This window comes from Arabidopsis lyrata (assembly GCF_000004255.2).
Source record: "Arabidopsis lyrata subsp. lyrata unplaced genomic scaffold ARALYscaffold_2, whole genome shotgun sequence".
Taxonomy (NCBI): Eukaryota; Viridiplantae; Streptophyta; class Magnoliopsida; order Brassicales; family Brassicaceae; genus Arabidopsis; species Arabidopsis lyrata.
Window position 1 is genome coordinate 13,218,430 of NW_003302554.1, and position 21,982 is coordinate 13,240,411.

The following is a 21,982-nucleotide window of genomic DNA, read 5'->3' on the forward strand; positions in this document are numbered from 1 at the left end:
GTGCGTCTGACAAATTTTCGAAAAGGAGTTTGTGTGTGTGTGATGATGTAATAAAGGAAGCTAGAGAAGAAAGGGTGGGCCAATAGGCGTGAAGAAAGCGGGCCTTAAACACGTGGGTACGTTCAGGCCCACATCACGTGTACTCTCATGCCATTGCCAATCTCTTCTCCACTCTCGTGACTTCCCTCTGCCTCTTCAACTTTTATAAATTCCATCATGATTGGGCCGTTTTTTTCGTGAAGAAAGATAAAATATTACAACAGTATTTAATTTATGTTTTGTTTAATGTTTGATAAGTTCTCAATTTATTTGATACTCACTCCGTTTAGAGTTAAAATTTTGTTTCATAATAGTTGTCGTTTTAGATTTTCAATGCAAATGTTTGGTGAAAATTCCAGTTTTATCTCTACTGTTTTAATGTTTCGGCCAATGAATTTTTTTATAAAATATATTAATAAAGGATAAAACAGAAAATTTAATGCTTTTATTAATTTGTGTGTAAAAATCTTAAACGACAACTAAAACGAAACGGAGGGAGTACAAATAACAATCAGATTTGTATATAAAAAAGATATAGTTAAATAGAGGGTTGCGGTTAAATATATTATCAGTTGACAAATAAAAAGAGGGTTGCTGTTAAAAATGAAAAAAATAGAGGGCCGAAACAAAAAAGTAAAGGGCCCAAATGTAAACCAAAACAAGAAAATAGAGGGCCCAAATGAAAACCAAAACAAGAAAATAGAGGGCCCAAAGTTGAAAAACAGAGACGTCTATTTATGATCGTTTTTGTTTATAGTGCGGTAGAGACAAGAACAGGCCCCAAATTGTTAAGCAGAAACAATACAAGAGAGTCCAAACTGTAAGAGCATGATTATTGGTGCATCTAAAGTTAGGAATCCAAACCATATTTATATTGTAAATAATGCAAAATTTAAAATTTAGACACTTGTAGAATTTTTTAGTTTTAACATTGTCCAATGTCCAATGGTGGATCCATTATTGAGGATCTAAAAATACAAAAATTTTGAAAAAATGTGTAAAAGTGTTTGGCATACATTGACTCTCAAAACTTGACACACACTCTATAATCTTAAAACTCACACATTCACAAAACTTGACACACAAACTCAAGTGAATCTTCACAAGACCATGGCCTATAATGCAAGAACCACAATTTATCATCAACTGCTACCTTTAAAATGAAACAAGAACCACAAGCTGACGGTATCTCTCTCGTTGAAGCCTCTGGCAAAAAACCTTGCAAGAATCACCGAGAGAGTAGTGTGTGGTGCAGGAAGCTGTTGTTCTGCAATCTCCCTGAAAGCTGCTGCACTATCCTTCCTTCCAGTTTCTAGAGGATAAAATGGAGCACCAGCCTGATAGTTTCAAAGACATGATTAAGCGTTGCAGTCTGCAACAAACCACAAGAGCCCTGCAATTAAGAGAAAGTTATGCCATTACACATACAATCAAAGCTAAGTAATACTACATTAACCATTCAACCATCATGAAAAATAATGACTCGAAATAAATAAGTAAGCTGAGTATACTTGGTCATACAATCAGAGATGGCATACAACAAAAGACAAGACACATCACTTAAATAAGATAGAACGATAATCAAAGCTCTATAAGAAACGTAGCCAAGGACTCACTAAACCACTATAACATGAAAGTAAAAATTCAAACTTTAATCAGTTCACAAATAACATAAGCATTACTTGATCACAAACATTCCATTACACTAACTTCTGAAAAAAAAAACTGATTCAGGAAACAAAAGAAAACATTCAAGCTTATGACAACATGTCAGTGACAAGCTTGTCCTTCAAAGCCATATCTATTTCACTAAGTGGCTCTGTTTTTCCAAGGAGATTCTCCAACATTTTGATCTTGCTCTGCTTCTTCTTCAGTTCATAGTCCTCTTTCTTCAGTTCATGGTCCTGTTTCCTAATCTCCCAAATGCTCTGAATCCTTAACAGAGCATCTGGTCCTTCTTCAACGCCTTTGTTAGACTTTTTAGCTTTGACCTTTGCCGCCTTAACACCTGGTGGACGAGCCATGGCTTCATCTCCATGGCTAGCTGCTTGTGAGCTTGATGAGTGACTAGCAGCTTCAGCTCTATCCCCTACCTTTCTTCTTTTTGACTTGTCACTCTCTGCAGGTGAAGAAGCAGCACACCACTTCTGATCATGGCGAAGCTCTCTCCAACAATGGTCAAGTGTGAACTTGACCCCATAATCCTTTGAGTAGATTTGGTGAGCAAGCTTCATTACATCATTTTCATTTTGTCCGCTTGACTTCTGACTTGTTGCAGCTGCTAAGGAACCAACAAACTTGCAGACCTGATCATTGATCTTCCTCCACCTTTGCTTGCAATGGTCAGGCTCTCTCTTTGGCATCCCAACAAGCGCAGGAGAAGCAGCAAAGTAGGTTGCTATTCTTGACCAGAAGGTCATCTTCCTTTGCTCATTGGCCACCACATGTCTTTGCTTGTGTTCAACCAGGCTGATATGAGCACAACATCTTCCTTTGCTGACCAATTGTTACGTTTTCCTTTTTTTCCCTCAGGTGTGACTTCAGCATGAATGCTCTCTGACCATTGATCATTTTGGATAGGGACTTGGCTTGCTTCATTCTCAGTCCATGGTTGACTATTGAGCAGGTCCAAGAACCCAGAAGATTGAGTAAATGGATTGGAAGAATCCATTACACCACTTCTGGCTGAGATGAAGAAAGAAAGAAAGAAAGATAGCAAAAACAAAGAAAGAAGAGGACAGAAAGAATAAAGAAAGAAGAAAGACTGAAGAAAGAGACTGAAAGAATAAAGAAATCTTGGTGGTTGTTTATATTGATCAGTCGAACAACTTGATCACACAACTAACAAGCATTTATCACTTGAGAGTAAACAACTAACTAGCATTGATCACAATGTAACAAGCATTGATCACACACAAAGCATTAATAAAACATGATGTAGACAGTTACTAAACAACTTACTAAACAACTAACAAGCATTTATCACAACTAACAAGCATTTACTTAATTAAGTCTTTTACTTATTAACGCAGGAAAAGTAATGGAGTTTGTTAACAGAGAATGATCCTTAAAACACCTAGCCAACAATGCTTACTTCAGAATCTTCATTCATTAAGAGAAAGCTGAAAAACACTTAACAAAGACATACCACATTCATAGCGGAAACAGGGAGCCAGCCTCCATGCTGCTGTTGTGCAAGATCTAGAAGAGGAATAACTGCAGACTGCTTGTAATTGGATGGATAGCAAGAGAGTATCTCCTTAACCTACACAAGTTGGACAAAATATTAGAATGTCCAGACATGAAAGATACAATAAAATGAAACCAAATGCACAAAAATGTATTAGTCACAAAATAGCCAGATCAAGAGGCATGGACTATGTTAGTTGGGATCAGACAAAACATTCCAGCTCCAAAACATTTCAACATTATCACAGAAAAAAAAAATGTTCAATCTATAAATCAAACAATCTATACCTAAAATCGTGTTCAATCATGGCTAATCTCGCTATCCCTAAGCACAATCATGACCTATTCGTCTTCAAATAACCCTAATTTGACTAAGAAACCAAGAACCCTAATTTACCTAAAATCACAGAACCCTAATTTGTTACCTAATCAAATTCACAAGAATTTATAGCAAGAGAAAGACGTTCGTACCATGAGAAAGAGTTGATGAAGGTTTCACGCCGATTTGGTGAAGGAAAGTCACGAATTGCTTCAGGAAAAATCGCGGATAGCTTCAGGGAAAGTCGTGGATTGCTTCAGGGAGTGTCCCACGTCGGTGGAGATGATGATCAGGATAGATCAAGTAGTCGGAGATAACGATTTCTCCTCCGTTTGCTTTCGATTTCAGAGAATCTTGACGATTTTCGCAGGCGGCGTTTTGCGAGAAAGAGAGAGATAGAGGAGAAAGAATCGCAAATGAAAAACACGGGAAAATTTTTTTTGGTCTGTAATAGATATGTCCCGACCAACCACATTGCGACACGTCGCAGATCCAAAGCTGTGCAACAAATCCAAAAATAGAGCCGGATCCATTGTTTTTAATCGTTTTGGATTAAATTTTTGGACCCATTGGACCTTGGACTTCTGCTTGGATCCCCCGATAATGATGCTCTAATGTATACAAAGAAGAGGATCCAAATATGGTTCTTAGGCTAAAGGTTTAATTGTTTTCTTTAATACGAGTTAACTTAATGCAGGTGTTTGTAGTTTGCAAGATTGACGAGGATGACCTAGCTAATTGGCTAATTGTGAATTCATTTCTGTTTATAGGTCACGTACACTGTTTTAATCAGCTTATATGTACACTAAAACCTTTATAGAGAACCTACACAATTAAAAATAAATTCTAATAAACAAATTGACAAGCAATTTTTACAGAATTTTCAATATCTTAATATAGTTTTGTTCAAATTTTTTATTTCAGTGTTACTTCTTTTTTTGGGGTCATATTTTTAGTGTTATTTTAGTTTCTAACTTTCAAAAAAGAATCCTAAAATATAAGTCGTTTTTTTGGTAAAAAATATAAGTCGTTTTACTATCTACATTGTGTATTTGTTTTAAAATTACACCATAGATACGGTCGTGCAAATCGCATGTTCTTCATATTACCATAAGTACATTGTACAAACACATATACGAAGTTTATACTTTTAAATGCAATCCGTATTTTATAACCTCTTTCATGTATTTTGGATATGCTATCAAAGGTTTTGCGAATTGTTACGTCGCATAATAATTTTGTAACTGGTGCGATTTATCCTATAGTTTTATGAGGCTTAAAAAGGTCTCATATCTTTTGGGATAACATGGGAGTAGAAGACACATCACATCATCTTCATATCATACACAGAAAAAAAATGGTAAATAAGATTCGTTGATTTCCAAAACGACGAAACGCTTTAATATGTCATTGTTTTTAGGCGTGCACTATGTTCTATGTCGATTTGAAATGGACCGTCAAGAAGAAATACAAATTCACTTTAGAAACTACAATTTTGAGTGGAATGGACAAATCTTTAGGATAATGACATTAACCAATCTTTAAACACCAAAAATCGCAATAATCATAATGATGGGACACGTTGTGTTTTGGTATCGCACTGGTTACGTATTTTCTCCACTTTTTCTCTCCCTTTAAATTTTTTATTTTTTCTGCTTCAAATGATTTAGGTATCAATTCATATCAGATACCAGTCCACGGTAGCCAATCTTTATTGAATTTCCCGTTTGAGTTGCAATTATTGTCGAAACATTTATTGTTGGTAAGATTTCATACAGCATAAAAAAAGCTAATAATTTGTTTGATAAAGCGTTTTTTAGTTATGTTGATTTCATTTCATATTTGGCATTGTAAACACAAAATTTGAAAGTATTTAGAAATACAACGTTACAAAACTTTCGAACTTTTAAAAACAATTTTACATCGCCCAGTGAGTTCCATATTTGGCTAGAAATTGTATAATATGTAATGTGATTTGTCTTTCGCAAAGATGATTAAGTATCAAATTGAGTACAAACCTATATATATATATATATATATATATATATCACAATTTATCTTGATATGGGTCGACAAAGCGAAATGATCTAAAATATTTATTTATTGAAAATAATTATTTTAGAGAAATTTTAAGAAAATATTCTAAATTTTATAAATTTGAAAATACATTTAGTTTTATAGAAATTTAAAATAGGATTTTAAAATGTGAATGTTTCGTTGAAAAATGTAACTATACCAAAATAGTTTTATTTAATATTCAACTAATTATTATTTAAAAAATTTAAAACACTTATTTTATTCTAATTTAACTAAGAAAAATTATATGGATCTCGTACATATTTTGAATTAATTAAAAATAATTTATATCTTAAATTAATTCTAATTTCAAATCTTGATTAAAACAAAAAGAAAAGTCAAAAAGTTAGTTTATTTAAATCTTCATAAACGTTTCTTTCTCCATATAGAAAAGATTAATCGAAACAACAAGGTAGGTATTATGTTATGTATTTGGAGTTCTATTTACTTTGAAACCAACAACTTTTTCTAATATCTATGATCACTAACTCACTCTCTTCCTTAATATTTTTGATTATAATTTAGGATTTATACTTAGTGCATGCATCATCATATAAAAGTTGTAGGAGGGTTCAACTTATATAACAAGATGTTTATGTTTCAAATTTTTATTTTTATGATTCAATATATATGCTTGAGTTCCTATTATTATTACTTTGCTTTATGCATATTCCGTCTCCTATCTTTTCTCAATTTGGTATGGATGATATAACACTATTGAATATATTATTATATGGAACTCAAATTCGTTTCACTTTGAGAACAAAAAACAAAAACAAACAAACAAAAAATGGGAGAAAGATAGGCTTGCCGAATTTGAGATGGGAACAAACGCTGATCATACGTGTGTGGAGGCAAAGAGAGCCAGCTATTATATGTTTATCAGATTTAGAAAGAGGCAATCTCATGTGATCTTTACCAATTCTTCTTCTTCTTCCCTTCCTTTCATTTTTTTTGGTTGATCGTAAATATGTAACTTTTAGCATATAACAGTGGTTAGTTCGTTACTTCATTTCTATTATAATTCAGGTGTGATGAAAACCCCTACAAAAGAGTTTAATATAACTTATAAGCTATAGCCTATATAGACGACAACACTAAGGTTTATGGATTAGTATCTTATTCTTGACAAAATTAAAGATATTAAAATCTTGCAAAAATCAATATGATTATGTATTTAGAGGTAACTATCAGGAAATAATGATAAAGCATACGAAAAAACTTTTAAGGCCATCATATATTTTAATGTACTGACCAATCATGGGAAGAAAATGAAACCCACAGATACATGGATTATTCTAAATTTATATTAGTTGATAAATGCATATTTATGTATTAAAGAATTTGTCCATGATAAGGATATATCCGCATTATAACTTATTATGTAGATGTTGTGATATGCATCTCAAAAGTTCAGTTTGTGATATTGTTGAATATACTTCAAACCTGAGTCTCTCTGACAATATACACGATAACATTTGAAAATTGAAACCATAATCGTTAATTTGCTTTCACTCCAGATGTCCTAAAACCAGTTGAACTTTAAGTGCAATATGGACGAAATTTAATGTGATACATAGAACATGCATTTATTTGTATATGATCGCAAGTTGCAACAGTTGAATTTTAGTAAACATATGCGAATCTTGTGTAATTGACGTAGAGTGGACGATTTGGTCAAATTCTTTAAAAAGTCTCGTGTACCATCTATAGAAACATTCACAAGTTTAAGAAACGTTTAAAGTTCTGTCTTCTGTTTGATTAAAAAAAAAAAAATTGTCTTCTGCTTAATTTAAAAATATGAAAATTATAAGTGTTTAATTTAATTTTATGCGATTGTATTTGTGTATGTAACATTGTTTAATGATTAGACTTATTATATTATCAACATGCATTACATTTCTTTTTTGGGTTTCCCATAAAACGTGAAGAAATGCATGCTCATATACAAATCCATTAGAAGAAAAAAAACATTTCATTATTTGTAATCGTTTCTAGATGAAAGAGACATTACCTCCAGAAAGAAAACATACATTTTTTCTTTCTTTTTTTTTGTTTTTTGGACGTCAGGAAAACAAACCTTTTTCCTCTTTGAATTCGACTACTTTATGATTAACTAACAGTCTAACAGAAATGATAGAGCATCCTGATGTCAGAATGATTATTAGAAAAAAAGTAACAAAATATCGTGAAGGCATTACGACTTAGTTTTATTCACATTATGTTAGTTGATAATATTCATAATTTATAATCATTAACTGAGAGATATTTTTTGGGTAGTAAAAAGAAGAAGAGAAGTCGTATGAAAGTGAAAGTCATTGTGTGGCACTAGAGAGTGGGATTGGTGTGCAAAAAGGGAGATAGAGAGTCCCCACATACATGTGATGTGCATTCGGAGATGATCTGATTCCGCAAGCTCTTTAGTCACTTGCAATCCATTTCTGACGCATGCTAAAATCCTACACGGACTAGCACTCAATTTCAGATTGATATATCTTAGAAACTAGCAAGTATCCAAACTTATTTCTTATTTACGTATAACTACACAAACTCACCATATATTGTTAATAAGTGACAAGAATCAAGTTTAAACCGGTTTGGTTTATACGAATCGGACTAGAACCGACAAGTGAGTTGATTTAGAATTGATTTAGGTTTGGTTCACGATTTTGTTTACGGTTATTGGATTATTGTAGTATAGAGTATGCCTATAAAAGTAGAGCTTAGAGTGATCTTGTGTATGATATGTGTAATCTCGTGTGAGCAATTCTGTAAATGAAAATATAGTGAATTGCTAGTCGAGACGTAGAGATCTCAATCTAGATCCCAACTCGTAAACATCTTACGAGTCTTCTTCTTCGTCGACTTCTCTGTACCATGTTTCCTTTTTTTTTTTCAATCTTTATTTGCGATTGTTCATAAGATAACGAGAGAGTGAGTATGAAAATAAACGATACAAGAAGCTTTTTGGATCGAGTAAGCTGATGCAATAATCAAAACATTTAGTATAAATGTAAGCTATATTTAGTCAAAATGAATCTTCACATCATTTAAATTTTGATGGATTTTTTTTTTCAATTTACATACAGTAAAGATTAAAAAATTACCACACAAAATGAAATGTAGCAGTTTTATGTCATGAACATATGCAAATAATACACAGAGAAACACTTGTCCAAACAAATAATTTATGGATGGTGTTGCACCACAACCACAAAAAATTTGGATTTTATGTTTAACGATATTGATCCGCACAATCTCGTCTTGAAAGCCAATATGATAGACACTATAAAATTGGGAAAATGTGTCTGAACATGATGTAAAAACAGATACCACCACAAACATCATCCAAATTTATTAGATAATCGTGGACCACTTTTTATCATGTTTCATCTCTAGACAAACTTACGTGTATCGTTCACACTACTAGTAAAATCCAAAATTTCCATATACTATATAATATTCATCCACATTCGCCTTTTGGTATCTGCAACTACCAAAAGTAAAACAATAACTTGTGAATCCAAAACCTTTTTTTTTATATATATATATCATAAACTGCACTTGAACACATCTGACACGGTTGATAAAAAAGACCTTCAATAAACCATCAAATTTACATGTAGTTTTTTTTTTTGGCTAAACTACATGTAAAGTTAAAAGTTGCATGTACAGAGGAAGACAAGCTTGATTATAAAGTTAAAAGTTACCAAAACGGTAGATTGGTAAACCAGGACTAGAATGAGTGTCGGTTGAAGCATTGTCCCATCTTCACCATATCAATTCCGAAGATATTTACTAAAGGATGAACCGGAATCTAGAAACTCAATCCGGTCCACCTAAACCAAATCTGGTATAATTCATGGCTAGTAAATTAGTAGACGTCACTGTCTCGTTCCTTTATAGATCTCGTACGGACGAGAGCCACACTATATATAAAGCACTCAATAATTTCTAAACCAAAAAAAAAGCCTATAAATATATGCCCTCCTGGCTAATACCATTTTCAACACTTACAAGTTTTACAACAAACTTAATATATAATACATAACTAATTATTACAAGAAACACTCAGAAACGTCATGGAAGAGCAAAGCAAGAACAAGATCAGTGAAGAAGAAAAACAACTTCATGGGAGACCAAATCGACCAAAGGGAGGATTAATTACCATGCCCTTCATCTTCGGTATGAAATAATAATATATATCCAATATGATTATTATTTGATCTTTTGTGAAAATATGAAGTTGATATATAATCTCTAATGATATATATTCAGCAAACGAGATATGTGAAAAATTAGCGGTGGTTGGGTTTCACGCAAACATGATAAGTTACTTAACAACACAGCTTCACCTTCCCTTAACCAAAGCAGCCAACACTCTCACAAACTTCGCCGGAACTTCGAGTCTCACTCCTCTCCTTGGTGCCTTTATCGCCGACTCTTTCGCTGGCCGGTTCTGGACCATCACGTTTGCTTCCATCATCTACCAAATTGTAAGTTTATATACAAATATAAATTGTCTGAAAAGTCACTGAGAAACAGGTTGAAAAAACCAAAGCTCAGTTTCTTTGGACCAAACTTAGTCTAGTTTACATTTTCTCGATCATTCTATTTTACTAGAAATTTTAAATGGAAATAAAAATACAGGGGATGACTTTGCTTACGATATCGGCAATAATACCAACGTTAAGGCCACCACCATGTAAAGGGGAAGAGGTTTGTGTAGTAGCTGACACAGCACAATTGACTATACTATACGTAGCTCTTCTTCTTGGAGCTCTCGGGTCGGGTGGGATCCGGCCATGTGTTGTTGCTTTTGGTGCTGATCAGTTCGACGAGTCGGATCCTAATCAAACCACCAAAACTTGGAACTACTTCAACTGGTATTTTTATACGTACCTTTCTACGTTTATATCCATAATTAAAACCCTTATATATAATAACTTTTGTTATTTTTTGAAGTGGTTATAAAGGTATCTAATTATTGAAATAGTACTAGGATGACCTAACATGTTTGAAACATATAATACTGTATTTTGTCTTAACCCTATAAGAGACTAATAGCTAACATGACTTTATAACACAACTATTAAGTAAAAAATGTAACTATTAGCTATTGGCCTTTTTTTTTATAATGAAAGTGTTCTAAAAGTCGTAAGATCAATATTTATGTGCAAGTGTTTGATGGTTATACTCGATGCGTTGTTAATAGAGTTTTTTTATTTAATAGTAGAGTTTAAAGAATTCATTATACAGATAGATATCCTTGATAGTTTTCTAATTATTATAACCCAAAATAATGAATTATGTTGATGGGTTTGCATTATAGGTACTACTTTTGCATGGGAGCAGCAGTTTTACTAGCGGTGACGGTTCTTGTGTGGATCCAAGATAACGTTGGGTGGGGTCTAGGTTTAGGCATCCCGACAGTAGCTATGTTCTTATCCGTTATTGCTTTTGTCGGCGGTTTCCAGCTTTACCGTCACTTGGATCCCGCGGGTAGTCCATTTACCCGCTTGATCCAAGTGGGAGTCGCGGCATTTCGTAAAAGGAAACTGAGGATGGTTTCTGATCCCTCTCTTCTCTATTTCAACGATGAGATTGATGCTCCTATCTCCTTAGGTGGTAAACTCACCCACACCAAACACATGAGGTAATTATTCTATTCATGTAATTTTTGTCTAAGTTCTGATTCATCATCTCTATATAACAATATAACATAAACTACGGAATAAATATCAAACTATTTACTATAACACTATAAGATAATGTAAATGTTTGATTATATATTCAGATAGTCATGAGGAGACGTATTAGAATCTGAATCTAAAAATTGATATTTCTGTCAATACGACCTGATGAAGACTACTAAAAATCAATATAGTAAACGTAAACAATTGAGTAATCGTACAACAACTTGTCCACTGGGTGAAACCTGACAAATTAAAAGTAAAACCACAAAATACATCCAAAAACTTACATAATAATTGTAATCGGTGATTCATTGTAAATAAAAGGCAATTCCAAAAGCAAGAAGACAACATATCAAAGTTGTCACTTTTTTTTTTTGGCATATACTATATAGCAATAATTGGATTATTGGACCCATTTCGAAAATAGTAATTAAGATTTAGATAATTATATAATGACTGGCCTTAATCCCTTTTCATCTGTCACTTATTTGTCTTGCTCAATTTGTATAATCTAAAACCTAGAGTGGTTATAGATTTTAAAGGAGTTTTTGGTTTTTAAAAACTAACTGAATCACCAATAAAGTTTGTTTCTTCTAGAAATTTTTAGTAAAATAACCATTATTATTTTTCTCCATCTACCTTTCTCTCACAAAACCACGAGCTATTTTCTTTCGATTCTTTAAACAAAAATTCTATAGCAAATCTAAACTAAACTCTAACACTTAAGCAAAAATCTTAAAAATCTAATAAAAACTGCATCCATCAATGGACTAACATTTCTACCAAATTTTAAAACCAAGCATTAACTAACTAAGAATTAACATTTTCACCAAATTTATTCTAAAATGATTGCACTATTCTTATAATCAACTAACTCTGCTCTTAATATTAGTTTCTTGGACAAGGCGGCAATAGTAACGGAGCAAGACAATTTGAAACCGGGCCAAATCCCCAACCATTGGAGGCTAAGCACAGTCCACCGGGTCGAAGAACTTAAATCGGTGATCCGAATGGGTCCAATTGGAGCCTCCGGGATTCTCCTAATCACAGCCTATGCTCAACAAGGAACCTTCTCACTACAACAAGCCAAAACCATGAACCGTCACCTAACAAACTCCTTCCAAATCCCAGCCGGTTCAATGTCTGTCTTCACAACCATCGCAATGCTTACCACAATCGTCTTTTACGACCGCATTTTCGTCAAAGTCGCTCGCAAATTCACTGGACTCGAAAGAGGCATCACGTTCCTTCACCGTATGGGAATCGGATTCGTAATCTCGATAATCGCCACGCTAGTCGCTGGATTCGTTGAAATCAAGCGAAAAAGCGTCGCGATTGAGCACGGTCTCCTCGATAAACCTCACACGATTGTTCCTATCTCGTTTCTTTGGTTGATTCCTCAGTACGGTCTCCATGGAGTCGCCGAAGCTTTCATGTCTATTGGACATTTAGAGTTCTTCTACGATCAGGTAATGTAAACACTATGCATACTCTGTTATATAAACAGAGAGTTAGTTAAGAGTCTAACTAACTAACTAACTAACAACTTCTCTAACCGAATAACTAACGATTTAATCATTTATTTAATATCAGGCGCCGGAGAGTATGAGGAGCACGGCGACGGCGCTTTTTTGGATGGCGATTTCGATTGGAAACTATGTGAGCACTTTGCTAGTGACTTTGGTTCATAAATTCAGTGCTAAACCGGATGGGAGCAATTGGTTACCGGATAACAATTTGAACCGAGGGAGGCTTGAGTATTTTTACTGGTTGATTACACTGTTACAAGCTGTTAATCTTGTGTATTATCTATGGTGCGCCAAGATTTACACGTATAAACCGGTTCAGGTGCATCATAGCAAGGAAGAGAGTAGTCCGGTTAAGGATGAATTGCAGTTGTCCAATAGGAGTTTAGTTGATGCATGAGTCTTGGGTTGGGTGTGTAATGTAAAATTACTAAATTAGTATAGTTGTAATATGTATTTATCAATCTATATATATAATGGGAGAGTTTTCTCTCCATCTAGGGTATCCACATCAGCATCCATGTCATCATAATTTATTTTTTTTGTGGGCTCCACCTATTTCATTTATTAAAACAAAAACAATTAAACTAAAACTAATTCACACATTAAATAAAAATAATAATTGACAAAAATTAATGAAATATTATGAAAAAACGAAAAAAATTGTATATTAGATCATATACAATATGAAAATTTTGAATAGAGATTGAATAAATATTAGATCATTATATTTTAACATATAATGAGTAAATATTTTTAAATAGTTAGAGATATGAAAAAAGAAACTTATCATATATTTTAATGGTACAAAATTTATTTTTTAAGAGTTACAATTATTTAGTAGAGTAAAGAAAATAAGAGTTAAAAAACCAAATTTAAAGGTTTTTACTTAAAATAGAAAGCAATTCATTTCTGGAAAATAGACATTTAAAATTTGAGTACCGATTAAAAAATAAAAAGAATTTAGAACATATTATTATTTATAATTATAATATAATATATATTAGTATATTTTCTATATTATTAATTTTTTCTAAATTAAAAAGTGAATACCTAAAAAAGAAAAACTAAATATTAATTAGTGTTTAGAAAATTAACATAGATTGAAAAAAATTAAGGTGATTTGCAATAATAAAAAAAACTATCCTGAACTTCAAAAATAAAAATAAAATAATCTTATCGAGTATTAAAACTGTGTAATAATAATATTTGAGAATGCTATTTGGAAATTAGAATAGTAATGGTAGATAGAAGAGTTTTTCATTAGAAATAAGGGAAATTGTTAAAAATACCCCTTTTGGTGTGCCTCTTTTAAAAAATGCCCCTTTTAGATATCCATTTTAAAAAATGCCCCTTTTTAAATCTGAAATTTTTATAAAGTTTTATTAGGTTTATAAGGTACTTATGGATTGTAACTACTACTTGAAGACTCGATCCAAGTATTTATAAAATTTTATAAGGTGTTTTGAAAGGTTTTACAAGTTATTTTAAAGAATTTTTAAGGTTTTTCAAAGGTTTTACAAGATATTTTAAAGGTTTTTAAAAGTATTTAAAATGCATTTATAAGGTATTTTAAAGTATTTATAAGATTTTAGATACATAGAAATGTAGTTTGTGTATGTTTTAATAATATTACATACATATTTGGGTAAATCTTATATTTTTAAGAGCATTTTTTATAAGGTCTTTTAAAAGGGGTATTTTTGAAAAGTGGCATTGAAAAAGTGGCATTTTTGCAAAAACCCCTAGAAATAAAAAGGATTTTTTTAAAAAAAATAAATGTATTTTAAAATTAGAATAATTTTTATGAGTTCGTAAGTGTCACATTAAGAATACTTTCTAGAATCATAATATACGTTAAATTATATATGTAGAAAGAGATTTTTGTATTTTTCAAATGGTCCAGATAAAGTGCAAAATTTCACGTTGAAATCCTATGTTTACGAATAGGAATGAGTCTATGAAATCTATTTTCTATAAAGCAATTTTAGATGCACCAAAACATAGTAAAAAAAAGCTTTATGATAAACATCTCCTCAGATTTCTGTTCACTTTAATAAAAAGATCATGAAACTTATAAAAAAAAAAATTGAGTATCGAATGATATGAAGGAGAAAATATAAATGATCTAAGGAGAAAAGAGAGTAGATGTTGGGAGACGACGAGTGAATCATAGAAGATAACGAAAAATATTGTAGTGAAAAATGTGAGAAACGTTTTACTATGTTGGAGAAACTTTATATCTTACTCATATTTAAACATGAAACTTTTGAATTGAGATTAGAGAAATATAAAATTAGATAATTATATTTTAACATATAATGCATAATTATTTTTAAATAGTTAGAGATAAGAAAACGGAAACTTATCATATATTTTAATGGAACAACAATCACTTTTAAGAATTACAATTATTTAGTAGAATAAAGAAAGTAAGAATTAATAAATACCAAATCTATATATATAATGAGAGAGTTCTCTCTCCATCTAAGGTGTCCACATCAACATCCATGTCATCACATTTTATTATTTTGGTAGGATCCATATATCTTATTTATTAAGAAAAACATATTAAAATAAATTAATTCACATACTTTATATTATTACCCTCCATTTAAAAAAAAATTACAAAAAAATTAAATATGAAAAAACGGAAAAACAAATATAAAACAGATAATGAATAATTATATCTTACTCATATTTAAACATGAAACTTTTGAATTGAGATTGGAGAAATATAAAATAAGATAATTATATCTTAACATATAATGCGTAATTATTTTAAAATAGTTAGTGATAAGAAAACGGAAACTTATCATATATTTTAATGGAACAACAATCACTTTTAAGAATTACAATTATTTAGTACAATAAAGAAAATAAGAGTTAATAAATACCAAATTTAAAGGTTCTTACTTAATAAAAAAGTAATTTATTTCTAAAAAAAAAAAATTAAAATTTGAGAATATATTTGTTAAGGTTAAAGTATCAATTCCTTATACCGGTTAAAAAATAAGAAGGATTGAGTACATATTATTGTTTATAATTATAATATAATATAAATAGTTAAATTAAGAAATTTGTCTATATTATTAATGTTTTCTTAATTAAAACATGGAGGGTTTTATATAAAAAATAAATACCTAAGAAGAAAAACTAAATAGTAATTAGTGTTTAGGAAATTAACATAGAATGAAAAAAAATTAAGGTGATTTGAAATAAAACAAAGACCTATGTTTTAGTAATGCTATATTGAAGAGTTTAATAAAACTGTGTAATAATAATCTAATCGAATAATAAAATTGTGTAATAATAATATTTGAGAATGCTATTTGGAAATTAGAATATTAATGGTATATTGAAGAGTTTTTTAATTAGAAAGAAGAATGATTTTGTTTTTTTTTTTTAAAATAAACGTATTTTAAAATTAGAATAACCGGATTGAGGACGAACGGCGAGGTAGACAATGATTGTGGTTGATTTACTCTTACTTTGTTTTGTTATTTCAGTTTCCCTGTTTTTGTTTTACTCTGTTTCTAGCAAACTCTTTATTTGTTTCAATATTAAGACGACAAAAAAAAAAAAAAATAGAATAACTTATGATTTCGTAATTTACATATTTTAGAAAAAATCAACACTAAGAATACTATCTAGAATCATAATATACGTCAAATTATGTATGTGAAAAGAGAATTTTATATCTTTCAAACAGTCAAGATAAATGAAAAACTTGACGTTAAAATCCGATGTTTGTGAATAGCAATGAGTTTATATATGAGATTTGTTGTATACAAAAGAATTTTACATCCACCAAAACATGGTCAAAAAAACCTTATGACAAAACATTTCATAAAATTTTCTGATGTTCACTTTAATAAAAAGATTATGCAACTTATAAAAAAAGAATTGAGTATTCAAAGATAGGAAGGAGAAATGATATACGATATATCTTGAGAACTAATTCACAATCGAGTATATTATATATGAGTCAATATAAGGCGAAAAGAGAGTAAATATCGGGAAACAACGACTGAATCCTAGAAGATAACGAAAGAAATTGTAATGAAACGTGTGAATTTTTTTTTACTATATTGGAAAGATAATGCACATGAATAAAGTAAAAAATATTAAATTCAAATGATTAGATTTATACTCAAAGATTCGCATTGATAAAAAAAATAAATAAAAATCCCGCGCAACGCGCGGGTACATAATCTAGTTCAATAAAATTAGAAAGAATGACTCTGTCCATTTATTTGCCCAAAAACAAAAAAAAAAAGACTTTGTCCATTGTTGTGGGTTTTCAATACTGATAAACTCATTTAGTCCGATCCGAATTAAATTAAAGCAGCATACGTAAATTTCAAACCAATTTTACTTTGGATTAACACTAGTATATAATATTCAAACAAGTCTGAATCGAAAATCAAAAGAATAGATCATGCATGAATATATTTCTGTTAAAAAATGAAACTAAAACCGTGTTTTTAAACTGATTTCATATATTATATTTGGTTGTCTTTGCTACTCCCTCTGTATTTGAAAAAATGTCGTTTCAACTGTTTTTGGGTGAATTAAGAAAGGACACAGAATTACAAAACTAACCTTATGAGAAACGATTATTTACAATTATATTTTTGGTATATGTAGTTTTGGTAATTTAGACTGATTAATTATGATCAATTAATTGGGGGTAATTTAGGAAATTTTATGCAAAAGTTGTTAAAATGACAACTAATTAAAAACACAGAAAAAAGGGTAGAACGACATTTATTCAAATACGGAGGGAGTAGTATTTAGAAATCTGAAAAATGATTGAAGATGCAATAAGCCATATTGGGCCGAAAGTAGTACAAATGGGCCAAAAGACGAATACATTGATGGTGGAACAATGATATTGTTGATTTGTGAAACCAAAGTGTTGCGAAAAAAATAATACAGTTTTAATTTGAGATTGCGGCCATAAGGCCCAATAACAATTACCATGTTGAATATTGAAAAGTTGAAAACATATCCGCCATGTTTTGTCAACATAAAATGCATTGATTTTATAATCAGTTAAGAGTTAAGACAAATAGCTCTAATGATCTAAGAATAAAAGAGAGACTAATTCTATTTATATAGTTTATATAGATATAGATTGGATCCATATACATTATCCAAACTAAAAAGTACTATACATTAGATATGTCCGAAATTATTTGTTTCCTTTTTTGTGCGCAATCTTTTCATAAACACATCGTTCCATTTACCACAAATCTGAACAAACTTCCCAAAAATTCGATCAAAGTCAAAAGATAAGAATATATATTATTTCTATATTTAGTTTTCTACCAAGATCCAAAAATTAAAATAAATACAAACAGATACTGAAACACCTAAAAAAAGAAAAAAAATCCAAAAAGACGTGATAGCACAGCTGGCAAATAAATAGAACAAGTCTTCTAAAATAAATAAAAACTCCGTAAATCACGCGTTTCAATTTTTATTACACAACTTGTCTTTTGTCCTTTTTTCCGTTTTAAAAATTCCAAAATCGTGACGGAAGCAATAAACCCTCCTCAAGGGTACTATCGTAATATTCTCTGATACTAGAGGATAATACCGTAATTTACAAACTCACGCTCCTTCCGAATCATATACGTGGATCCAATCACAACCCTTAATCTTATCCCCAAATTCGAAACCCTAATCTCCTCCCTCCTCTGTTTTTTTTTTTATATTATTCAAATTCCGCCTCCAAAAATCTTTCTCTTTCTTCGATTTTCTATCACTTCACGCGCATTGAGAGAGACCCAAGAGCTCAAATTAGGTTTATTTTTCTTCCTCCGATTTGAGAGATTCGATAATGGCGTGGTCGTCGGAAACGCCGTCGTATTGCGGTTGGAATGAGCTACATGTGAAAAACACGAAAGGAAAGATGGAGGTTCATTATTACCTCGAGAGGAAAGATGGAATTGCAGATCTAGCTGTTATTGGGAGGTTGAAGAATTCTTCTAAACGCATGTCCTTTAGATACGCTTTGAAGAAGAATCGCTCTGTTTTGAAAAAGCTTAATTCCAAAGATGATGTTGCCAATTGGCTCGATTCCATTGTTTCTGGTAAATTTTCTCAATCTCTGTTTCGAATTCTTCTCTGCCCTTTTTCTAGATTTCGAATTTTAGATCTGGGTTCGTATCAATTTCTTAAATTTCTGAAGAATCTGTTTTCTTTCGATAATTTGATTTTATGGGTATTTAGATGTTAACTGGTGTCGTTGCGCCTTTTGCAGCTAAACCTATTAATGACTTAATTTTGCTGCAGACAGATCCGGTTTCCACCTTTTGGTACTGAGCATGTCTGCAAGAATTGATATTTTCTTTTAAGTTTTGTTTGATTTTCTAATTAAAGATCAACGTTTATTGATGTGTATTGCTGATGTTTTGTTATTGGTTTTCTTTAATTTTTAGGTGTGATGCCTCATGTAGCAGATGTACCAGCTACTGTTATGACTGAAAAGGATGCTGGAGGGTTAAATATGAGCACTTTTATGGTACTACTTTAACTAAATCTTAAGGTTTTTTTTGTTTGTTTTGGAGTATAGAGGGGTTTCTGGTTGGATAATGAAAAATAGTAATCGGTTTTTGTTTTGATTCTTATCAGAATGGGAAATTTAAGGAGCCTATTCAGCAGACCAAAACGTTCTCCTGGATGGGTTCATCTTGGACTTGTAGGAAACGGCGTAAGCATTATCAATCTTTTCTCCGGAATGGTGTTAGAATATCTGTGAGTTTATTTTAATGTTTTTTATTGAAGTTAGCTGGTGTGATTTGCTGTTAGTTTTTTCTTGTGCTAAACCTCAACTATATCTTTTGTCACAAATTAATTGCAGGTGAATGATTTTGTGTATGTTTTAGCGGAGCAAAATAAGAGACTTGTTGCATATTTGGAAGACCTTTATGAGGATTCTAAAGGGAAGAAGATGGTTGTGGTACGATGGTTTCACAAAACTGAGGAGGTTGGTTCTGTTTTACCTGATGATATTAATGACAGAGAGATTTTCTTTTCTCTTTATCGTCAAGATATCAGCATTGAGTGCATAGATTATTTGGCTACTGTCCTCAGTCCTCAGCATTATGAGAAATTTCTTAAGGTGCCAATGCATGTTCAGCCAGTAGCTTTCTTCTGCCAGAAATTATATGGAGATGATGGCATAAAGCCCTATGACATTACACAATTAGAAGGTTACTGGAAACAAGAAATGCTTAGATACTTGAATGTATCCGTTTTAAAATCAGGTGAAGGTGCTCAAGCACCTGGTACTGACCCAGGATTAGGAGCTCCATTGGTTGGTTGTGTTGGGATTAGATCAAGGAAAAGGCGTCGTCCTAGTCCTGTTGGTACTTTGAATCTACCATCCGCCGGTGACATCAAAGGTGACTGCAAATCTAGTCCAGATTCTGTTTTGGGTGCTTCAGATGCTTCTATGTGCAAGGGTGCAGAAGATGGTTCTTCCCATCACATTAAAAAGGGTTCACTTGTTGAAGTTCTTTCTGAAGATAGTGGCATCAGAGGTTGTTGGTTTAAGGCACTGATATTAAAGAAACACAAAGATAAGGTTAAGGTCCAGTACCAAGATATTCAGGATGCAGATGATGAATCTAAAAAGCAAGAGGTACACATTTTAAAACCCACGTTTAGGTTTTGATTTTGGTTCTACTGCCCAGTTTGATAACATGTTGCATGTTTTTGTCGCAGGAGTGGATTTTGACATCTCGGGTTGCTGGTGGTGATGATCCGGTTGGTCTTAGAATCAAAGGACGGAAAGTAGTACGACCAATGCTGAAGCCCGGCAAAGAAAATGATGTATGTGTCATCGGGGTTGGTATGCCTGTGGATGTGTGGTGGTGTGATGGATGGTGGGAAGGGATCGTGGTGCAGAAAGTTTCTGAAGAGAAATTTGAAGTTTACTTGCCAGGTGAGTTAAGACACCGCTGAACGCAAATTTTTATTGCAGATTTGTTGAAGATCTATATATTATTTTGTGGGACTAATTATTGCTGTTTGGGTTGCTTTCTCTCAGGTGAAAAGAAAATGGCTGCCTTCCATCGTAGCGACCTTAGACAATCTCGGGAATGGCTGGATGATGAGTGGCTAAACATAAGTTCAAGATCTGATATTGTGAGTTCTGTCCTGTCTTTGATGAAGAAAGAAGAGGCGGAGGTGAAACAAGATGAGAAGCCATCTGATGTTGGGGTTTGTAATGGTGTGATGTCAGCCAAGGGTGAGGCTAAACGTACCATCTCTCTTCCAGTAGCTACAACCAAAAAGTCATTACCTAAGCGACCAATTCCAGATCTTCTAAAAGATGTCCTAGTCACTTCTGACTTAAAGTGGAAAAAATCATCGAGGAAACGCAATCGAGTTGTCAGTTGCTGTCCACACGATCCTAGCTTGAATAATGGTTTCTCTAGTGAAAGATCTTTGGATTGTGAGAACTGTAAGTTCATGGGAGATGATTTTGGTTCTTCGGTTGGGCAGCCTTTGACAGGTCTATTAATGTCGAGATGATCATCAGCTTGGGGATAAAGTTGCGTTTCTTCTTGTGAGGTACATATTACCTGATGGGCATCTGCTCAATGCGATTTTTGGTTATAGATTACTGGTGACTCGCAAGATTTTGTGGGATGGATTATAGGATTAGCTCGTAATGGCATCCAAATTCGTTTGTGTACTTATGTTGTAACAGTAGGGCATAGAGCTTTAATACAATCAGCAAAATTTTGGATGCATTAGAAGTAGGTAATAACAGCATTACCTTGCTAGTGTTTTAGGCGTTAATCAGTGTTTTATTCTGCTTAGAATTAAGTTATCTTTTTTTCTCTCTTTAGCATAGAGATGATTTGTTTTCTTTTTGTTCTGGTCAGATCTTTCTTTTCATGTAACCTATGTATCATTAAATAAAACCATCTCCTTACCTTGATTTCGTCTTCAGTGTCCATATGATACAAACCTTTCTTACCTGTGTTGAATATTATGATTAGCTGCTGCATTATTTGATACTCGAAGTTGAGGACACTTGATTATCTTAATGGTACGTAAATTAACTATGTCCTTGTCCATGGCCACGTCAATGGCCATGTCCATGTCCCCATAGG

General features: G+C 32.2%; 2 protein-coding genes and 1 long non-coding RNA gene across 4 annotated transcripts; 2 read left to right on the forward strand and 1 right to left on the reverse strand.

Annotated features, from left to right (window-relative positions):
- Nucleotides 1-3,087: 3,087 nt before the first annotated feature.
- On the reverse strand, nucleotides 3,088-3,908 carry LOC110230753. The gene is made up of 3 exons (XR_002333921.1): nucleotides 3,700-3,908; nucleotides 3,188-3,304; nucleotides 3,088-3,115 (listed from the first exon to the last, which is right to left on the reverse strand). It is a non-coding gene; the product is annotated as an uncharacterized LOC110230753 (long non-coding RNA).
- Nucleotides 3,909-9,593: 5,685 nt separating this feature from the next.
- LOC9324736 (protein NRT1/ PTR FAMILY 3.1) lies at nucleotides 9,594-13,354 on the forward strand. Its single transcript, XM_021035173.1, has 6 exons — nucleotides 9,594-9,808; nucleotides 9,902-10,119; nucleotides 10,274-10,509; nucleotides 10,956-11,279; nucleotides 12,212-12,788; nucleotides 12,913-13,354. The coding sequence occupies exons 1-6, from the start codon at nucleotides 9,706-9,708 to the stop codon at nucleotides 13,243-13,245; spliced, it is 1,791 nt and encodes a 596-aa protein (XP_020890832.1). The 5' UTR covers nucleotides 9,594-9,705; the 3' UTR covers nucleotides 13,246-13,354.
- A 5,052-nt stretch (nucleotides 13,355-18,406) lies between these two features.
- Nucleotides 18,407-21,807, forward strand: LOC9323256. Of its 2 annotated transcripts, XM_021034299.1 has the most exons (7): nucleotides 18,408-18,946; nucleotides 19,117-19,171; nucleotides 19,295-19,377; nucleotides 19,488-19,610; nucleotides 19,717-20,499; nucleotides 20,583-20,802; nucleotides 20,908-21,807. In XM_021034299.1, exons 3-7 carry the CDS (start codon nucleotides 19,300-19,302, stop codon nucleotides 21,393-21,395), a joined length of 1,692 nt encoding a protein of 563 aa, XP_020889958.1. In that variant the 5' UTR covers nucleotides 18,408-18,946; nucleotides 19,117-19,171; nucleotides 19,295-19,299; the 3' UTR covers nucleotides 21,396-21,807. The 2 variants fall into 2 exon arrangements, with proteins under 2 accessions (XP_020889957.1, XP_020889958.1); XM_021034298.1 differs by lacking the exon at nucleotides 19,117-19,171 and having other exon boundaries at nucleotides 18,407-18,946.
- Nucleotides 21,808-21,982: the final 175 nt, after the last annotated feature.